Source organism: Rana temporaria, chromosome 1 (assembly GCF_905171775.1).
Source record: "Rana temporaria chromosome 1, aRanTem1.1, whole genome shotgun sequence".
In the NCBI taxonomy this organism is placed as follows: Eukaryota; Metazoa; Chordata; class Amphibia; order Anura; family Ranidae; genus Rana; species Rana temporaria.
The window spans coordinates 122,763,376-122,785,737 of record NC_053489.1 but is presented as its reverse complement, the minus strand read 5'-3'; the positions used below and the strand labels follow the sequence as shown (position 1 = coordinate 122,785,737).

General features: G+C 42.7%; 1 protein-coding gene across 4 annotated transcripts in view; it reads left to right on the top strand.

Annotated features, from left to right (window-relative positions):
* The window catches only part of KIAA0825 (KIAA0825 ortholog), a 559,317-nt gene that overhangs the window by 264,587 nt on the left and 272,368 nt on the right, over positions 1–22,362 (top strand). For all 4 annotated transcript variants that reach the window (XM_040342242.1, XM_040342235.1, XM_040342259.1 and 1 more), the window contains exons 15-16: positions 7,644–7,865; positions 11,536–11,944. In XM_040342242.1, coding sequence (XP_040198176.1) covers positions 7,644–7,865; positions 11,536–11,944 — 631 coding nt within the window. The remainder of the gene's footprint in view (positions 1–7,643; positions 7,866–11,535; positions 11,945–22,362) is intronic.

Below are 22,362 nucleotides of genomic sequence, written 5' to 3'. Positions count from 1 at the left end.
GAATGTTTCTGTCCACCTGGGAGCTTTTGGTCTTCTTTCCACTTTAACTTTTTCAAGCGTCTCCTGTTGCATTATGATATAAAAAACAAAAGAGGGGGCTGCCTCATAATAGACACAGCAAGTGTGAACAATCAGGTATTTAAGTGCAGAGATCTCACCAACAGGGTCCAAACAGATATACAATGGCAAGAAAATATACGTGAACCCTTTTGAATTAACTGGTTTTCTACAGCAGTTTGTTATAAAATCTGATCCAATACTTCTCTAAGTAACAACAATAGACAAACACAATATGCTTAAACTGATAACACAAAAACCATTCAAATTTATTGTGTCTGTATTGAACACACCCATTAAACATCCACAGTGCTGGATGAAAATTTACAAAAATCCACACATTACTTATTTCAACGAAAAGTAATTGGAGTAGTTCACACACCTGGGGGCAGATCCACAAAGAAAGTACGCCGGCATATATAATGATACGCCGGCGTAATTTCAAATTTCCCGCATCGTATCTTTGTTTTTGAATCCTCAAAACAAGATACGACGGCATCTGGGTTTGATCCGACAGGCGTACGTCTTCGTACGCCTTCGGATCATAGATGCAATTCTTTGGCGTCCGCTGGGTGGCGTTCCCGTCGTAATCCGCATCGAGTATGCAAATTAGCTATTTCCGACGATCCACGAACGTACAAGCGGCCGTCGCATTCTTTTACGTCGTTTCCGTTCGGCTTTTTCCGGCGTATTGTTAAAGCTGCTATTTGGTGGCGTACGCAATGTTAAGTATGGCCGTCGTTCCAGCGTCGAATTTGAAAATGTTTTATTTCATTTGCGTAAGTCGTCCGTGAATGGGGCTGGACGTAATTTTCGTCCACGTCAAAACCAATGACGTCATTTAGCGCAATGCACGGCAGGAAATTTAGGGACGGTGCATGCACAGTTCGTTCGGCGTGGGGACACGCTTCATTTAAATGAAACACGCCCCCTACTCGCCGCATTTGAATTCCGTGCCCTTACGCCGCGAGAGATACACTATGCCGCCGTAACTTACAAACCAAAGCCAGGTAAGTTACGGCGGAGTAGCGTATCTCAGATACGCTGCGCGGGTGCAGATATTTGTGAATCTGCCCCCTGGAGTCCAATTAATGAAAAGCATTTGGAGGTGTGGTTTAAAGCTACTTTGATAAGTCACTCAAATATTTCAAGATTGCTGTTGATAAGAAGCATTAGCTAATGTGAACAGTGCCTCACAAAAAGGAGCTCTGTAAATACATATAATCAATAGTAGTTGCTCTGCATAAGGCTGGAAATAAATACAAACCAATCTGAAAATGTTTGGCTGTTCATCAGTTGACAGTTAGACAAACTGTCTATAAATGGAGACAGTTTAGTACTCTGGCTACTCAAACTAGTAATGGCCGCCCAGTCAAGATGCCTCCCAAGGCAAAAGGAAAACTAGATATTTCTAAGGGATTCACATACTTTTTTTTGCTATTGTAAATAACCTTACATGTGGTTTAACTCAAGTATCTACAAAAAGGCTGGAATATGTTTTGGATGGACTAATCTTTAAGGGCCAGTTCACACCAGACGCAGTTCTGTGCAGTTTTGTGTGCATTTTTTCTGCACTTAAAATGAATGCACAGTGTTTTCCATGTATTCCAATGGCTCTAGTTGGCTCTAGTTCACACCATGCAGTCAGTTTCCGATGCAGAAACTGACCGAAAACTGACTGCATGGTATGAACTAGAGCCAACATGGAGCCATTGGAATACATGGAAAACACTGTGCATGCATTGTGTGCAGAAAAAAAGCGTACGGAACTGCGTCTGATGTGAACTGGCCCTTAGGGATTATAATCAGCCATTTGCCCATGAGACACCTGGCTCTCATTGTCTTTTGATTGCTTCTATCAGCCTGTCATCAGATACCCAGTATTAAGAAGGTGGTCCTTCTCAACTATAGAAAGTGTTATATTCTACAAAAAGTTCATCTAGGGGATGAACGAGACTTTTAAGGCATATCATTTTATATAAAACCATCTTTTATTTGATATATATTTAAAAGAATTTAATACAAAATATACTCTAACAATAAAACCTGTATATAGTATACTTGAGTGTATGAAATTCTAAATTCATGCAATATGATGTTGTAATGCTGTTAGAATTGTGTACTCGATTATACTACGTATATAAAGTTTCTATTGTTGAATATGTTTTGTTTGAAATTATTTAAAAAATGTATCAAATAAAATATGGTTTTATGTAAAATGATGTGCCTTAAAAGTTCCATTCCTCACCTTGATTAACTTTTTGTAGAATGTACAATTTATAGCGATGTTGCACTGTACTTCTTTTCCTTTTAAATATATATATTTTTTTACACTGTAGAAAATGTTATAATTCTGTAGAAATGTATTCAAGCGTTAAGTACTTTGCAATAGGTCATTAAAGTTAATCTAAGTCATGGGTCTTCAAACTATGGCCCTTCAGTTGTTCAGGAACTACAATTCCCATCATGCCTAGTCATGTCTTTGAATGTTAGAGTTTTACAATGCCTCGTGGGATGTGTAGTTCCGCAACAGCTGGAGGGCCGTAGTTTGAGGATCCCTGGTCTAAGTAATAAATGGTTGTCATTTAACTTTTTTGCATCAGCTGCACATGTTTGCTCTGGACCAGTATACTGGTAATGGCAACAGTTAGACCATGACTGCACAGTCTGTGTTGGCATGGACACTTGTAGTCTCAACCAGGGTGAATGTGACAGTGATTGAAATGACAGTTGTTATGCTATAACAAGAAGTGCTTCCTGGCAGGATCGCCAGGTGTTCTTTTAATGAAAGCTGCATATTTAAAAAACATTAAATAAAAAATATTTTGAATTTCCATTTACATGTTTAAACTGTATGAGATGTTAAAGTGTTTCTAAATACAGTAAGAAAATTTCATCATAATAGGGGACTTCAATTATCCCAATATTGACTGGGCAGAGGGGACAGCGCACTCATTCAAGGCCTTTCATTTCATGAATATCTTACAGGACAACTTCATATTCCAATTACTGGATTCCCTAGAAAGTAGAAACTAGAAAGAATGTCCTGCTAGATTTATTAATTAGGAAGGATCCTAGTCTGATCTAAGATGTGGAAATACAGGATAACTTGGGATCTAGCGATCATAGGATGATCTAATTTAAAGTCAAACATAGAAAAAGACAAGGATAGCACAAGAACACTGAGTTTCAAACAAGACAGTTTTTCTGAACTGCGGTCATTACTACATGACATCAATTGGGACCAAATCCTAGATACATGAAAAATTGAAATGCTTTAGGAGCATATTAAACAAAGGGATCACACAGTGCATTCCAATGGGCAATAAACATAGAACGGCAAAGGTGAAACCTGGGTGGCTAAACCATAATGTAAAAAGCCTAATTAAAGACAAAAAAATGGCCTTTAAACAATATAAAGGGGACGAGTCAACGTCAGCATTCCAACACTACAAGGAATGCAATAAGAAGTGTAAGAATGCACTCAGGGCGACCAACATATTGAGGAGGAGAGTAAAAAGAATCCAAAGTAATTTTTTAGACACATTAACAATAAAAAGGCAAAATTAGAGCACATTGCCCACATAAAAGACGAAGATGGGAGGGTGGTTACGGATGACACAGAAGAAGGCAACTGTACTAAATGTCTTCTTCTTCAGTCTTTATGCAGGAGAAGGAGGGGTATACCGACCACGATAGTACTGTTAGTGACACATCACAGGGCATACCCTCGTGGCTAAGTGAAGGAAAGACTAGATAAACTTAAAGGGGTTGTAAAGGCAACATTTTTTTTACATATAAGTAATCTCTGTCATATACATATATTGATAAATGTTATCACTTCCTTTAAAAAAATGTAATTACCTGTGAAAACAGTACTTGTTTATCTTCCTCCTGGTTTCCTCTCTAATGTCTATGCTGTATTTCTGGGTTTGCGGTGCGCGTGCATTAAAGCGACGTCACGGTAGCCACGGAACTACATTTCTCATTAGGCTTAGCGACATTGCGCATGCGCATTGCCGTTTTTCTTTATTCTTGCCTATCGAGAACGAGCGACGCTCTCGTTCACACGCCGCCCACTGTAAACACCCATTCCCGCCTACCCAGCTTTAGGAATCCAAGTCTCAAGCCAGCAAGGGGGCGGAGTCAAGGCGGGGCAGTGAATCTTAGTGAAATTAAGGCAAGGGAGGCGGCGCTGCAGCATCGTAGACACACCCACTAACCATCAGCCCCTGTCTCTCTGTGAAACGTTGAGAGCGTCTCCACGCAGGGATATAGTCCGAGGGAGCGAGCACGATCACTCACCACCAGGCAAAACGGCTCGCATGACGGTGACAAGTTCCATGAAGAGTAACAGGAAGTGAGGATTTCAAACAAGAATTTGTGACATTTAGAAGGAAAATCGATGGAACGGGTAAGTGAACTAGCACTGCATTAGCTTAAAGGAAGCTAGTTGGCAAATAAAAAATGTACCTTTACAACCCCTTTAATGCAAATAAATCACCAGGACCAGATGGCTTACACCTGAAAGTCCTCAGTGAACTCAGTTAGGTTATAGCCAGACAACTTCATATTCTTTATGAACAGCATTCTGATAGTATTTGTACCAGCTAATTGGAGAAAAGCCAATGTGGTACCAATATTAAAAAAAGGACAGAGACAAATCCCTGAAAACTACAGGCCAGTCAGCCTAACATCAATTGTTGGTAAATTATTGGAGGAAATGATAAGGGCCTATATCCAAAAATTTACTGAGCAAAAAAATATCATTAGTAGTAATCAGCATAGGTTTTTGAAAGGTCATTCTTGCCAGACCAATCTGTTAACATTCTAAGGCCCCATACACACGAGAGGATTTATCCGCGGATACGGTCCAGCGGACCGTATCCGCGTTTAAATCCTCTCGAGGATTTCAGCAGATTTCTATGCGATGGCGTGTACACACCATCGCATTGAAATCCGCGCCGAAATCCTCTGGCGCGACGCTGTCATATAAGGAATTCCACGCATGCGTCAAATCATTACGACGCGTGCGGGGAATCCCTTTGGACGGATGGATCCGGTGAGTCTGTACAGACGAGCGGATCCATCCGTGGGATCCGATTCCAGCGGATAGATATTCTGTGCATGTCGACAAATATTTATCTGCTGGAATTCGGAAATATCCGCGGATAAATATCCGCCGGAGTGTACACACCATAGAATCTATCCGCTGAAACCCATTCGATGGGATTTATCTGCGGATAGATTCTATGGTGTGTACGGGGCCTTAGAGGAAGTGAGCTGCCATCTTTCTAGGGAAAGCCTGGATTAAGTGTTCCTGGATTGTGCAAAGGCATTTGATACAATCCCCCATAAGCGCTTAATCCACCAGCGGAGGTCCGCAGGCATGGACCATAAGCTTTGTTCTTGGGTAAAAAATTGGTTACAGGGGCATGTCCAAAGGGTTTGCCGATTAATTAACATGTACTCAGACTGGGCTGGAGTAGTAAGAGGAGTACTCCAAGGTTCTGTCTTGAGATGCGTTCTGTTCAATTTATTTGTAAATGATATAGGGGATGGGATTAATAGCTCAATCTCAGTTTTTGCAGCTGATTGAAAAATAAGCAGGGCGATAACTTCACATCAGGATATAAAAAATTGACAGAAAGACCTGAACCAAATAATGAAGTTGGCAAATACATGGCAAATGAGGTTTAATGTGGAAATATGTAAAGTAATGCACTTGGGGGCAAAAAACATAAATGCAAACTACTCACTAGGGGGAGAACTTCTGGGGGAATCAAGGATGGGAACTGATGCAGGGGTCCTTGTAGATGACAGATTGAGCAACAGCATGCATTGCCAAGCTGCAGCTACCAAAGACGGCAGAATACTAGCATGCATAAAAAAGGGGATATACTCCAGAGATAAAACTATAATCCTGGCACTTTATAAGACTCTAGTTAGGCCACATCTGGGTTATTCTGTCCAGTTCTGGTCACCTGTCCTCAGAAGGGATGTGCTGGAACTGGAGACAGTCCAAAGAAGGGAAACAAAACAAATAAGGACCTCGATTACAAGGAACGACTGCAAACACTAAATCTATTCTTGCTGGAGAAACAACACTTGAGAGGACATATAGCGATTTACAAATACCTCAATGGCAATCCCAGCATAGGAAAAAACTATTCGGGAGTTTAAGAGGACATGGGGACACACAATGAGATTGGAGGAGAGGCAGTTTAACCTTAAACTGCATAGGGGGGTTTCACTGTCAGGGCAATAAGGACGTGGAACTCTCTTCCACAATTGGTGGTGGCTAGGGGGAGTATGGATATTTTTAAGAGACTCTTGGATGTGCATCCTAAAGAACACAACATACAGGGATATGGAAAATAATTATAGACACTGACACATGTGCACCTACACAGGTTGAACTAGATGGACTATTGTCTTTCCTTTCAAAACAAAGTTTTAGTTATAATCAAAAGTAACAGTCGTACAATCACACTAGCATTTGTACATTCATTTTAGCATGAAAAATGTGACATTTAACATATCCAGATTCAGTAGTGGAGTGTTCTTTACCCCTTTTTTCTCCCCCCCCCCCTTCCCAAACAACTTTATTGTAACAGAGAGTGCATACATGTCATTGCATACATCTAAAGTGTCAATGATGATATGAGGGTGTGCAGCATTCAGAATACCAACAGTTCAAAGCCGGTGTCATGGCCAACCAAGAGGCATTTTACAATGTACAGGGGAAACAAAGAGAGCCGTCTGGTGCCCACCATGCAGGTACTCCAGACCCGCACCGGAGCTGGACTATTGTCTTTATTCAACCTTACCTACTATGCAACTATGTAATACATTGCAGCTTGTTTTTTAATTCTGTGGCTACAATCCTTTTCTTTTTTTCCCTTCATCTGTTGATGAGAACACTTCATGTCGTAGGGTTACTACAGAATATAACCCCTCTGTTCTTCATTCATATAATGGGGGGGCAGGGTATTCTGTAGTATCACAGAGATAGCTGGGGACAATGTGACTTCTTAACAGCGCAGCAGAGGCAGAGAGCACAGAACGTTTTCAGAAGGTCCACAGGTAATGTTACTGCGCATGTGGAACAAATAAAACAAAAAACACTGGTATTTAACAGACTAAAAGGGAGGAAATAAGTCCACTGTTAAGGTTTACATATATGTTAATGGTTGGATTTAAATCTAATTTAATCAGTAACTACCGAGTGTTATTCATGTACACATCAGTTTGCTGTTGAATATTGTGGTGGGCAAAGTGGCTAGGCTTAGATTTTACTGTTGTTTCACTGAAGATGGACAGTTTACTGCACCATTCTTCTACAGACAGCTGTTTCTGCACGATTTTTCCATGTTATCCCTCTGAACAGGCACTGGAAGTTTTTTCAAATATGTGGACTAAAACTGCATCATTCATATTCATATAGCCTTAAGATCTTCATTCATATTAGCTTTTCTTTTGAGCATTTGCTCTAATTTGCGTCTTGATGAAAAGTAGTTATTTTGTAGGTTTCAGAGAATTTATTACAAGGATATAGATTTTAATTGTCTTTTTTTTTTTTTAAGCACATGGTAGTACAAATGTAGTGAACATGTTTTTAAGGCGAGTTCTCTTAAAATCGGTAAGAGGCATGGTGAAAGAAGTGGCATCTCTTATCACGTCCATGGAGCCCAGCGATCAATCTCTGTCTGGCTCACATTATCGTAATGTTACTGATATTTTGCTCAGAGCTTTACCGGAGAAATGGAGTTTCAGGAACTTGGATAGAAAAGAGGCAAAGCATAAAGGTACGTTTTTTTTTTTTTTATATATAAAATGGGCTATTTGCAGTGGTTTAAACTATATTAGCCAGATTCAGAAAGACGGGCGCATCTTTAGTTGCGCGTAGCGCAACTCATATGCGCTACGCCAACGTAACATTGAGAGGCAAGTACTCTATTCACAAAGCACTTGCTCCCATATGTACGCCGGCGTAACGTAAATGGGCCGGCGTAAGCCCGCGTAATTCAAAGTAGCAAGACAGTGGGCGTGTTGTATTCAAATGAATCGTGACCCCATGTGAATGCATGGCCGAACGAACGGCGCATGCGCACGCATGCTCGGAATCACATCGCTATACAACGTCACAATGCGTACGACGTGAAACCTCACGCCCAGCCCCATCACGTACGACTTGCGTAAACGTTGTAAAATCCGACGGCACTTCCGACGTCCATACCCTAAACGACTTAGACCAGCTTTTTGGTGGTTTAACTTTACGCCGGAAAAACGCCTTACGTAAACGACGTAGATTACAGCAACGGGCGCAAGTACGTTCGTGAATCGGCGTATCTAGCTCATTTACATATTTGACGCGTAAATCAACGGAAGCGCCCCGTGCGGCCAGCGTAAATATGCACCCAAGATACGACGGCGTAGGAGACTTACGTTGGTCGTATCTTGGCCAAATTCAGGCGTATCTGGTTTCCAGAATAAACTTAAAGATACGACGGCGCACATTTGGACTTACGACGGTGTATCTACTGATACGCCGTCGTGAGTCTCTCTGAATCTGGCTATATGTATATAACTATGAACTTGGAGATCAGTTGTTTTAGATGAACCTGGGGTCACTGAAACCATTGGTGCCATCTGACTGATTTTAAAGTGAACTTCACAAAGACATCACTAATGGCATAAGAGAAATAAATTATCAACGTATATCTGATACATATTTCGGTATGGATTTATGTACACTAGCCTACACTCAGGACTCCTAAACTTTAGTTTAGGAGCTTTTGGCGTTTTTTTGCCAAAGCTCCTAAACTCAACTCCATGAAAGCCTATGTGTCAATGTACACATAAGCTTTCAGCAGAGTTTAGGAACTGCCGCGTTTTAGGTGAGCTTCAACTTCCCTCTCCTGAACACGGAAGAATTGAGTTCAGTATGGAAACGCTTTGACTGCCGTCCATGGGAAAACGCAAAATGTGGCAAAAAACGCGCCGCGATTTAGTTGCGTTTTTCTACAGCTGCGGTAAATGTAGGCTACTGTACATGAAGCCTAAGGGAAAGGAAATTATTATAGTTTTATTTTCTAGTCCAGGTCTTTCTCCCATTACTGCACATAAAATGCTGCTAGTTATGTCTAGGTCTTTCAGGGAAAAGCACATATATGTCCTGTACCTTTGTCCTGCAGCAGCTGGTGCTCTGGTCTTCGACCAGCCAGGTTGTGAGAAGGCCCTTTACATGCACACAAACAATGTAGTGCCACTGTGATGAGGTTGGCGAGGGGGCAAAGATTAGTAGCTTTCAGGAACTGGTGTTCCAGCATGTGAGGAGGATGTGGGACAATGGTAAAAGTTATGGACTGCATTCTGTTAAAGCCTTCCTAGACAATCAAGCAGTATATACTGTATATGTGGGGAGAGGGTTGCTACAAACAATTTATTTTTCTGTGCCTATAATTCTACTTTTAAGTGCATCTAAAAACAGGACAACAATGTAACAGGAAGTGTCATTCCTAGTCTATGGGGACAACCTTTTCATCCTGCATTGTATTTGTGGAGCAGCAGTATTTGCACCTGGGGCAGGAAGTGGTTTATGACTACGGGTAGCTTCTTTTCTCCATAACATAAGTAGGTGGTGTCGATAAGACTGCTAAATGATAATGCAGAAAATGGAAAAAGAGCAAAAAATTATAAGCTCACAAGTTGTTTTTTGCAGGATGAACAGGTCAAACCAAAAGGAATGAAATAGGATTTAGGTTCATTGTTAGTGTTCACATATACTTTAAACAAACTCCTTTCAAGAAGAATTAATAGCTCTGGCAACATCCAGTGTTAGGACCAGTTCACACCAGACGCAGTTCCGTACAGTTTTGTGTGCATTTTTTCTGCACTAAAAATGCATGCACAGTGTTTTCCATGTATTCCAATGGCTCTAGTTGGCTCTAGTTCACACCATGCAGTCAGTTTCCGGTGCAGAAACTTACCGGAAACTGACTGCATGATGTGAACTAGAGCCAGCTAGAGCCATTGGAATACATGGAAAACATTGTGCATACATTTTGTGCAGAAAAAAAGCACACGGAACTGAACGGAACTGCATCTGGTGTAAACTGGTCCTTAAAGCGGTGGTTCACCCTCCTTAACATCATTCTAGCATTACATTCGGCATCGTAGCGCGAGCTACAGTATGCCGGTCTTACATTTTTTATCCCCGTACTCACTGTGCTATTGCACATTGAAGATTCCGACTCCTGCGGGGAATGGGCATGCCTATGGAGAGGGAGGATGATTGACGGCCGGCTCTGGCACGTCACGCTCCCCGAAGACAGCCGGAGCAGGTCTCGGCTCTTCACGGCGCCTGCGCAGGCGCCGTGAAGAGCCAAGCCTATTTCCGGAGAAGCGTGACGTGCCAGGGCCGGCCGTCAATCACCTTCTCTCACCATAGGAACGCCCATTCCCCAGAATCTTCAATGTACAATAGCACAGTGAGTACGGGGATAAAAAAATGTAAGACCGGCATACTGTAGCTCGCGCTACGATGCCGAATGTAATGCTAGAATAATTTTTTTTTTTTTTTAATAGGGTGAACCCCCGCTTTAATCTAATAGAACAGCATGCCTTTGTAATACTAAGGCTGGATTCACACTTGTGCGGTGTGAATTCCAGCTCTCTTATCTCTGCAAAGAGATAAGAGAACTGTTCAGCAGATCATCTCCATTTTAGCTGCGAATTTGGAGACCTGGGAGAGGAGAGGGGGGAAGTGTATTGAGGAGAAGGAGAGAAATCCTGATGAGAACTGAACACACCTGCGAATAAGATGCGTGCCCATAGAAGATAATGGGCCTGAATTTGTACCTGAGCCGCACTGCAATGCCTAGAAAACGCACACGTTTTTTGGCCAATGCGCAGTGCGAATGCATCGCACATATGTGAACCATCCTCATTAAAATCAATGTATTTTATAATATTTGGAATGCAGTTTAAGTCGCACTCAATTCGCATAGGTGTGAACCCGGCCTAAATGTTTATTATGTAATTGTTTTATCATGTACAAACCTATGAATCATAGATGGAAGAATACAAAAGTCAGTAATTCAGGATAAGAGTATGAAAAAAATTATCATAGGTAGCAAGAGAAATTAAAAAATATAAAATGTGTCGATGGCATACAAATAATTCAGTAGATGCATGTTTCCATTGTTTAATATGGAAAATTGTTTATACAGGTCTTCAGGAACCATGGTAAAGGTAAAAATACATCTAATGTTCTCAAATATATACACAAAAGGAAATTGTCTATACTGGGTAACAAAAGAGGTATTTTACACTGTAGTTAACTGTGAACTGTGACCTGGCTTTATACATGACTTTATACATGGCTAGAGGCTGAGTGGCTTACTTTAATGCTCGTTCTTGCTATTATTGGGCAGCTGCATTCGGGATCATGGTATTTGTTTTCCTTTTCTTTAGATTTCACAAGATTGACAGCTGAAGCAGTCTCCATTGTAATCAACAAGCTACCTTTAGTAATTGCCTGCTTGCTTCTGCCAATAAAGTATTTCTACTTTTTCTCCGAAAGAAAAATATCAGAGCAGTACTCTGCAGTAAAGAATACAGGAATATTAGTGTGGAACCTAATTGAAATTATATGCCATGTACTGAAAGATGGAAATGCCACAGAACAGCTAACAGATACCACCCTGTCTAGATGGAGCCAAGAGAGGCTTGCTTTGGTTTGCGGGTGCTTGGAAAAGATAGCTGGATTCAAAGCCACTAATTCCAAGGATGAAATCCAAAGAGTGCTTGAAGATCTACAGAGACGAAAACCTGACTGGATCGAGAACCAGCTGCTAAAGGCCAAAACTCTGAGCTGTAAAGGGTAAGATTAAAGTATGTCTTTAGCATATAAAGCAGTCAAAGGTATTATCTTTGATGGGTCAGTGGGATCAGCACTGGAAAAACAATGATCAGCCACTGTAGATTTTACTACTGGATAAGTCAGTTGATAGACCACTTCTAAATATAGTTTTGACCTCCTGTAAGACGGACACAGTAAAGCATAAGAGGAGTAAAATTATATTCTGAAAACTGGATATGTCGTATAGCCATTCATCTGATGAGGGAGCTCCATTTCTTTTCCATAAACTGGGTTTGAGAAACTAACCAACAATGAGCACTTACAGTACCAATGATTTTTATAGGATTTAAAGTGATACTAAAGTCTTGTTTTTTTTTTAGTTAAAAATAACAAACATGTTATGTTATACTTGCTCTGTTGCAGTGGTTTTGCACAGAGCAGCCCAGATCCTTCTCTTCTCAGATCCCTCTATGGTGCTCCTAACTCCTCCCTCCTGTTAAGTGGCCCCACAGCAAGCAGCTTGCTCTGGGTGCACCCGACCTGAGCCGCGGCTCCCTGTGTCCATTCAGACATGGAGCCGTCCCCACCCTCTGTCTTTCCTCATTGGCTCACTGACTTTGACAGCAGCGGGAGTCAATGGCACCATGCTGCTGCCTCAGCCAATGCGACAGCCGAGTCTCTCGTGCAACATGGATCTAGATCAGTGGTTCTCAACCTTCTAGTGCCATGACCCCTTGATAAAATTTCCCAAGATGTGGGGACCCCTAACAGTGAAATAATTTTTTTAGTGTGGATTGTCAGCACTCAAGGCAAGACAAGTCATTTTCACCCCTAACCCATGGACATTTAGCGCTCCCTGGATCCCTTCCACTCGTACAGTATTGAAACCCCTCATGGTACATTTTAGGATGTACCACGCTTTCTCTTTGTCCTCCTTCCTTTCCCTTTTATCTCTCTCTATCCTTATTTCTTGTTTTTTCTTCCCCCATCCCTCTCTCTAGCAGTCTTTCTTGTCCTTTCTCCTATTCTTTCTCTCCCTTTTTCTTTGTTTCTCCCCCTCTTTCCCTCTCCCTTCCATGTATTCTCTATTTTTCCTTCTCTTATTTCTTGTTGTGGGGGGGGGGGAGTTGGGATGAGTAGTTACTCACTGTATCTCCGGGTTCACTGTGTCTCTGACTTTGTGGTGTCTCGTAGCAGTGACACCTATGTCAAAATTAGGAGATAGGGTCTCCTCCAGCCCCTCCCACTTCACATTCCTCACCAGTCAGCTGACCTCTAGTCTCTGCCCCCCAACCTTGCTGTGAACTGAATGGGCGGCCGTGGGCTTCAGGAACAGCCCAGCTAGGCGGTCGCAAAAGGCTGAGAGAGCAGCGCGGGCCTCAGGAACAGCCCAGGATCCTGTGACCCCTGGCAAATTGTCATTCGACCCCTGAGGGGGTCCCGACCCCCAGGTTGAGAACCACTGATCTAGATGGATCTAGATGGACCTCAGGTAAGTATTAGGGGGGCTGAGGCACACAGGAGGTTTTTTATCTTAATGTATAGAATGCATTAAGATAAAAAAAATCTGCCTTTACAACCACTTTGATAGAGGAAGGTGTTTCATGAAAGAACATTACTAATGCATTATTGGGAATGTTAAGTTGTAGGTACTGTTCCACTGACAAGTGGGGTTTGGTAGCAAGGCAAACCCACCACAAGTGAAGCAATGTCCCCGTTCTTCCTGTATACTTCACTGACAATTTGGCTGGTATGTTGGAGCTCTGCTGCCCAACCTGTGGCCCTTTGGCCCTTTCCCAAATTATCATATTAAAGCTGTGATTATAGCAGTCTTGTATAATACGTTTCTTAAAGCATGTCTCCAATGACTTCTTTGACATGTTTACAGTCTCTTGACAGTCTCTTGACAGTCTCCTGCATCATGTCTGCAGTCTCTGACCATCTCCTATATCATGTATGCAGTCTCTAACTGCAATAGCCTTCCCTGAGGCGACCGTCAAACCCAGTAGTGCATAGTGCGTTAGTCAGCTCCTGGGGAAATTATCCTATATTATTGGCAGTTATTATGTACTACAGTGATAGTATGTTATATGAAAGATCAATGTAAGCAGATTCAGGCACACTGCTGTGAACATCTATGTGTAGGCACACACTTGAAACATTGCTGGAATAATACCTTTGCATTTTTGTTTAAATCATTTTTCATTGAAGTCAGTGAAAATGCCTCCACTAAAATGCACGCACTAAGATGCATGTTGATGCACGTCAAAGCATCATGGTGTATATTAATGTAGCATAGTGTAGTGTAGAGTGCTAGGTGTACATAGTTAGTTTTGTAGTGAAGGAAAACTGAGAGCCAGGCTGGGTTGAATCTGGGTCAGGATGAGTGACTTATGGAGGCTGGATGACTCAGCAGGCAGCAACTCTGGTACCTTCCCCATCTTACTGGAACCTTGGAGAATCTTCCAGAAGAAAAATAGGGGGATTAGGAGGAGCTGCCTGGAGTATCGCAGAGGGCCCCAGCCTATCCCCAGCAAGTAGGCTGGCATGGAGAGGACAACTTATTAAATACTCTGAGTCATGCCAGCAGGGAGCAGTCGAGTGGAAGATGGAGAAGAAGTGCTGAGGAGGCTGTCAGGGGCCCTTGAGGGTGCATCCTAGTCTGGGGGGGGGTGACGTTGGGCCTGGTGCCCAGGTGCCGGAGTGTTTCTCTACAACACAGGAAATAATAATGTCCTGGATGCATGGGGACAGTTGTGAGGACAGCGAGAGAGAGTCAGCATGTCCAGAAAAAGACACCTGGGTGGGCTGGTGAGTGTGCAGTCTGGGACGACTGGTGTGCAATTTGGGAGGACTATGGAAAAGTAGTCCGGTGGGCTAGTGAAAGGGGCAGCTGCAGTCAGGCGGGCTGGCAGTGCCTGAGAGATGGTGCTGGGATCATTAGCCAAATGCATGTAAGCAGATACTTTACTTTTTGCTACAAAATCAAAGGGGCCCAGGTCCCTGCCTGTAAAGGACTTTTGCTTTGACATGGCTAAGTGCTTTGCCAGAGTCACTAAAAGTGTCCCAGTTTAATCTGTGTTTTTCTACAAGCAAGTGAAGTGTTGGGGGGAAGCAGAGGAGTGTATATAGACTGTATATAGGATAGTTGTCCCTGAAGAATTGTTCAAAGTCAAGTGGGCATCCCATAATACCCCTATTCCCTATCCAGGTTGTATCCCCTCAATAAAAATACAAAAACAAGCACTGGACTGTTCCTTGACTCTGGGAGCCTGTGAGGGTTTGTGTGCCTGGTTGTGCAGGATGGGAGATCCCAATTCATGCGGGGTGCGCTACATTAATGCTTCAACGTGCATGGATGTGCATTAAGTAATTAATTACATAGTGTATTGCAATGTGTTTCAAAGTTTTTTTTTTATTGATTTAAATGAAAAAGACATTAGGAGGAAAAAGACATAGGTGTGAATATGCTCCAAGAGTGCATGTCCATTATTTAGCTAGATGTCTGCTATAAGCTAAATAGATTTCTGGACGATACAAATATTACATCTGCAAACAAATGTGCCATTAATTTGAAGTATGGTCACTTTATTCTGCTATATAGTGTCACAAGAAGCAAGTAGGCCCATTATATAGATCAGGCATCGCTAAATGGCAGACTGCAGTCCAGACCTGAACCGTATGATTGTCCTATCCTGGCTGCAGTTTTGCCAATTAACAGCCTGGGTGTCCTCTCCCTCCCGCCCACTGCTAGGGAGGTCTGAGCAACCAATCACCTGCTGCTAAAATAAAAAGTTGAGCAGCTTCTCAGCTTAGACTTGCTGCTTCTCTCACCTCCTGCACTGCTGTGTAAGGTAGGACTGTGAAGGGGAGGGGGATTAATATGTAAAGATAGGACTGTTATGTAAGGGGGGAGGTGATATAAGGAAGTGGGCTATAGTATGGGGGTGGGGGTGATATTAGGGGGAGAACTGTTTTGTAAGGGTGAGGGGTTCTATAATATAGGGAGAAGGGATGTAATCTGAAGGGAGGACTGTGATGTGGGGGCTATAATTATGAAGCGGGGTATGATATGAAGAGAGGACTGTGATGTAAGGGTGGTGTAGGACTATAATATTGGGAGAGGGGAGTGTGATATGAAGGGAGGACTGTGATGTAAGGGTGGGGGGGCTTTAATATGAGGATGAGGTTGTGATATGAAAGGAGGACTGTAATGAAAGGGAGGGGGTTATAATACGGGGAGGGGGATGTGATATGAAGGGAGGACTGTGATGTAAGGGGAGGGGACTATAATATTGGGAGAGGGGAGTGTGATATGAAGGGAGAACTGTACTGTGATGTATAAGGGAGGAGGGCGTTTAATATGAGGAGGGGGATGTGATATGAAGGGAGGACTGTGATGTAAGGGGGGTGTGGGCTGTAATATGAACCTGAGGGCACTGATGTAAAAGGGGACTGTAGTGTAAAGGAAGGGTGTGTGATGTAGGGGGTAGAGTGTGGACACTGATGTTAAGGGGAACATGGGGATTCAGACGTCTGCTGGAGGAAAAATTTATCGACTGGACCTTCATTAGTTTTATTTAAATACCTCTGATACACAGTAGATGATGCTGTGCTTCTGAGGCTGTTGGTTAAGATACCATTACCTACGTGAATGGGATTATAGTTTTGAGACTGTTGGTCATTGACCAGTTATGATATTAATGGCACGTGAGGCCTCGTACACACGGCCGAGGAACTCGACGTGCCAAACACATCGAGTTCCTCGGCCAGTTCAGCACTGAAGCCGCCGAGGAGCTCGGCGGGACGAGAGCTCCCATAGAACAACGAGGAAATAGAGAACATGTTCTCTATTTCCTCGCCGAGCTCCTCGTCGGCTTCCTCGGCCGAAAGTGTACACACGGCCGGGTTTCTCGGCAGAATTCAGCGAGAAACTCGGTCGGAAGCTGAATTCTGCCGAGGAAACTGGTCGTGTGTACGGGGCCTCAGAGTTGATTAATATCTAGGATTCTTAAAAATCAAGATATTGCCTGAATTCAAACTTCTAATATAATATACATGTTGTAATCAGAAGATTGCCAATGAATATACCTTTTTACACTGCAAGGCATTTGAGACCATAGACAACTGATTTTATGTTGTCAGTTATTTTTATTGCTCTCTGTTGCTGAAAGAGATTTCCTCTTAATTGTTTGGCCACACACAGCCTGTCATTTGTTTTTGTTTTTCTGGTTATACCAGATATGTTCGACTGTTAGAGATATCATGGAGATATGTATGGAGACTCACCACTAAGTGCTGTTGTACAAAACAAAATGTAGGTTTCCTTATAATTACCGTATATTGGGGTAATGTTTTATAACTTAGAATTTTGCCACACACAGGCCAAATGACGAGCATGCAGTCCTCTCATAGTGACAGTTTTTTTACTGCAGAAAATAGGCGACTGATTGCCAGTGAGATTTGGCAGCAGAAGGGTAAACAGAACTGAGGCTATTTCTCACAGCAAAGCAGATGCTCACAGGAACAGTCTTTGAACACAGTCTTAACATAAGTTCACTTACAGGGCAGCTGGCATGGTCATAGACAAGGGAGTGGGTGCAAAACTTAACTCTCTTAACCTTGTATACTCTCTGCCTGTTATTCAGATGTCACTTCACTTTGTTTATCTCATTTATGGTATAGTTATTTCACACCCACAGTTAACAAAAGCTTTCTCAGATTTTAGTTTTACATGGACCCCCACCATCCACATCAGCAGCACTCTGATTGCAGTATCCAGTCTAGGAGACACTTTTCCCCATCTTGGACATATTTCATTTTATTCTTCTTGCACATAATGGGCCATTCCACCAAAGCATTATGTTACAAAGATGTTTTTTCCCTAATAAAATGCAGTTTTTGCCCTTTGTTTTGTCTTAGTCTGCTAATCTCCTGCTTCCTCTTCGCTACCCCTTCCTGTCTACATGCTTGTGTTCCAACAACTGCTACACCTCATTTCTCAGGGCAGGTTTCCTGATAGTGACAACTGTGGTTGTATGACAGAATGACAATGCAGAGGAACAATTGGGAGATGGGGACAGAGCAGTGTCACTCTATATCATGAAGTGCCTGTTCAAGGACCTTCATAACAAAATCAATGGGCTTATTTTAATGAAAGTTACAGATTAAAAAATATAGAAACTACTTTTGCCATACATTTTTTGGGGATTTAGGGATAGGGTTTACACCTGTTTTAAACCACACCTTGCACACATATGGCACCTATTCTTAAGACTCTGTCATTCCACACATCTTGGGCCAGATTTACAAAGAGTTACGCCGGCGTATCAGTAGATACACCGACGTAACTCGCAATCTAAGCCCGTCGCATGTTTAAGTGTATGCTCAAACTGAGATACACTTAAACCTACCTAAGATACAACGGCCTGCGCCGTCGTATCTTAGGGTGCAATATTTCCGCTGGCCGCTAGGTGGCGCTTCCATTGAGTTTGGCGTAAAATATGCAAATTAGTAGATACGCCGATTCATAAACGTACGCTTGCCCGTCGCAGTAAAGATGCACCGTTTCCGTAAGAGGTATGCCGGCGTAAAGATAAAGCTGCCCCCTAGGTGGCGTATCCTATGTTAAGTATGGCCGTCATTCCCACGTTGAAATTTTACGTCATTTGCGTAAGTCGTCCGTGAATGGGGCTGGACGCCATTTACGTCCACATCAAAACCAATGACGGCCTTCCGGCGTCATTTAGAGCAATGCACGCCAGGATTTTTTAGGCACGGCGCATGCGCAGTTCATTCGGCGCGGGGACGGGCTTCATTTAAATGAAACACGCCCCCTACCCGCCGAATTTGAATTCCGCCGGGTGATTTACGCTACGCCGCCGCAACTTTACAGGCAAGTGCTTTGTGAATAAAGCACTTGCCTGAAAAACTTGCGGCGGCGTAACGTAAATCAAATACGTTACGCCCGCCCAAAAATACGCCCATCTACGTGAATCTAACCCCCTTGGGAGAGAGCTTCCCATGAAGGGGGTTTAGCTGATGCAGGGAGGAGCCAAGACAGCCGCAGAGGGACCCCAGAAGACCAGGATCGGGGGCCACTCTGTGCAAAACGAGATGCACAGTGGAGGTAAGTATGACATGTTTGTTATTTTTTTGTAAATATTTGAATCTTTACAACCCCTTTAACGCCAGAGATAAAACAAAAATTCTCCCACTCTACAATACTCCGGCCGCACCTGGAGTATGCTGTCCAGTTCTGGGCACCAGTCCTCAGGAAGGATGTGCTGGAATTGGAGAGTCCAGAGAAGGGCAAGAAAACTAATAAAGGGTCCGAGGACATTAGTTATGAGGAGAAGTTACAAGCACTGAACTTGTTCTCTCTGGAAAAGAGACGGATGAGAGGGGATATGATTTCAATGTACAAATATCGTACTGATGACCCTAAAATAGGGATAAAACTTTTCCACGTTTGGGAATTTAATAAGACACATGGCCATTCATTAAAATTAAAATAAAAGCATTTTAGCATTTTCTCATCGAGATACTTGTTGGCCTATTTCCCGACGAGAAACCCGAGAGTGTATACTTACCTGTCGCCGTGGAAACCCGCGCATGCTCGAAATTACTTTGACGCATGCGCGGTAGCTTCCACGGCATAGGTAGGGTGAAGCAAGATGGCGGCGACGGCATCGAATGTGATGAGCGCATGCTCATCGTACGAAATGAACAACGTTTTTTTCCTGACGCGATTCTGGCCCGTGTGTACGAGGCCTAAGAGTGTCAGAAACCATGAATCAGACTGAGACAGAAGTTAAATCACACTTGTTTAATAATAATAATAATAAAAAGGTAAACAGAGTAAGCGTAGTCAAAACATAGCCAGAGTTCAGTAACTGGATCAGGTAGTCGACCAAGCCAATGTCAGAGAGCCAGAGATAAATGTAGTAGTACAACAAGCAGGATCAGAAACCAGAAGGGACACCAGCCGAGCAAGTCCACAACAGGAACGCAGGAGAAAGTCTCTGTGATGTTGACAAAGGTGAAGGCAGAGATGAAGTGAGCTGGAAGGCTTTAAATAGGCAGGAATGACGAGCAGATCATCAACAGGTGAGTCACTGTGGAGAGAAGGGAGCTGGCTATTGACCGAAAGATGAGCGGCCAGCACAGAGAAAGAAGGGCTGAGCCCAGCCCTGACAAAGAGCAGTTAGGTTTTGGAATTCCCTTCAACAGGCAGTGGTTTCATCCGGGAGCATCAATAATTTAAAAAAACGATTTGATAAGCACCCGAACGACCACAACATACAGAGATATACAATGTAATACTGACATAAAATCACACACATAGGTTGGACTTTATGGACTTTTTCAACCTCACCTACTATTTACTATTTACTGTAACTATACTATTAAAGAATAAGTGTAACTGATGCAAATTAATTCAAGCAGACCCTAACCTCCTTTGCAAGCAAGCAAACACTTCAGTAAATGTCCTATAAAGATTTCTAACGATCCTGGGAAGTAGAGAAGTCATCCTGGTCTGTGGTCTCATCAGAGTTGCTGGATAGTACATTGATTACAGACTGACACAGACAGGAAGTTTCATAAATCTGGTATTGCTGGCACTAACCCAGCTTGTTCTACAAATACATTTTAGCACTTCACCTTAATGGCAGGTTCCATGGCTTGAATCAAGAGCACGTGAGATGGTCTGGGGAGGGTTCTGGTTACTGCTGGTCTGGACAGTGATCGATGCTGCTGTGTTCTGAACTTTCTCTGACAGCTCCACCCACCCCTACTGCTACACAGACCGTACAAGCCTCGATCCAGCCAGGCACACTTTAACAGCATCCAAACCTGGGAAGGATAGTTCTTCTCCAGTCTGGACACTGGCATAGCTGCATAGTTGCAGAGAGGAGGGACACAGTGTGCACAGGCACAACCTCAGCACAACCTCAGCCCAGCATGCGGGCTGTAGCAGAATGTCGGGCATGAAGTGGTGTAAAAGCCGGATGATTACAATGAAGATATCTTCAGCATGTAATGAACATAGAGCCTGACGTCCCCAGACTATGCCCGGGGCAGTTGTCCCTTCCGCCCACCCCTCCTCCCGGCCCTGTTTATTATAATTTCAGTTGTCCAGCTCAGAATAAACTATTTGTGATTTATGTACTTTCCAGCATGTCTTACTACTATTATATTTTACATTTTGTCTTAACCCATATTGAAATGTCCCTCACTGACACAGAGCTAGATAACAAGCTAATCTTTTGGTGATCTTAGCAGTACAGTGGATTTCACATAGTTTAGTTTAAGTATGACTTTGACTTGCTTGGAAGAAACAAAGAAAAAAATATTTCACCCTGTAGGAAGTGTCAGCTGTGTACATTGCCTGTCGTGTATATTGTCTGGAAACATTACTATTCATTAAAATAACCTTCACTTCAAAGTAACACCCAGGCTGTAAACAGTCATTTTGTATTGTAGAGAACACGATGCCCCCAAAAAAGTGAGGAAACGTCCGTCTTTGCAAAGTAATTTGTGGCGTTGAAGATTATTGTTTTTCATCATGGTGACCCTGACTTGGCTGGCTGGGTGCATATACAGATTAAGATGAATGCAGTTATTCCTTGGCTGAGGTCTGCCTCTTTCAGGGCACATTCTCCCTAATGACATGATTGATAGGCTGTACCAAATACAGAGAGGAACTCATTAATCATAGCACTGACTGAATCCAATCATCTGCTTCACCTGCAAAGTGATGGACAGGAAAGGATACAATTTGGGTGATACACTCCTTTGTCAGAGGGCCCTCAACTTTTTCAATGTCATCCTCATACATACACAAAATGACTCTGATAAAATAAGGTGGTTTGAATCTGCCATGGCAAAGAATAGCCTTAAATTGGCCAGCTAATTTAATAGAAAAGCCCATGTGTTAAAGCAGCCTTAGCTTATAACACAATCATATAGTACAGTATCTAAAGTTAAAAACAAATTTCATGTTACTTTTGCTATTAACGCAAGACATGATGAGCAGACAAAAATGTGTAACCCAAATTAATATTTACTGACTAAAGGATTTTGAATTTGACACTGAATATAAGCCAGTGCCATTGAGTAATGGCACAGATTATGGAAATGTTGCTGAGGTTAAGGCGGCAAGATTTAGCCAGTGATTGGATGTGAGGCCCAAAGGAGAGGTCAGAGGAATTAAGATTACACCTAGTACCCTGGCATGTGTGGAGGGACTTTGTATAGCTGTCTGTATTCCTATGAGTTTTAGTAGATTCACTCTCTCTATTACCATTATCACTGAGATTAAAGGTGAAAGAAAATCCCAAATGATGGGCTTTCACCAGAATGAGAATAGGGGGAAATATTCCAATGGGGACTCTATTTCTGATGACCTCGGTAACAAGCAGGAATTCTCTGACTTT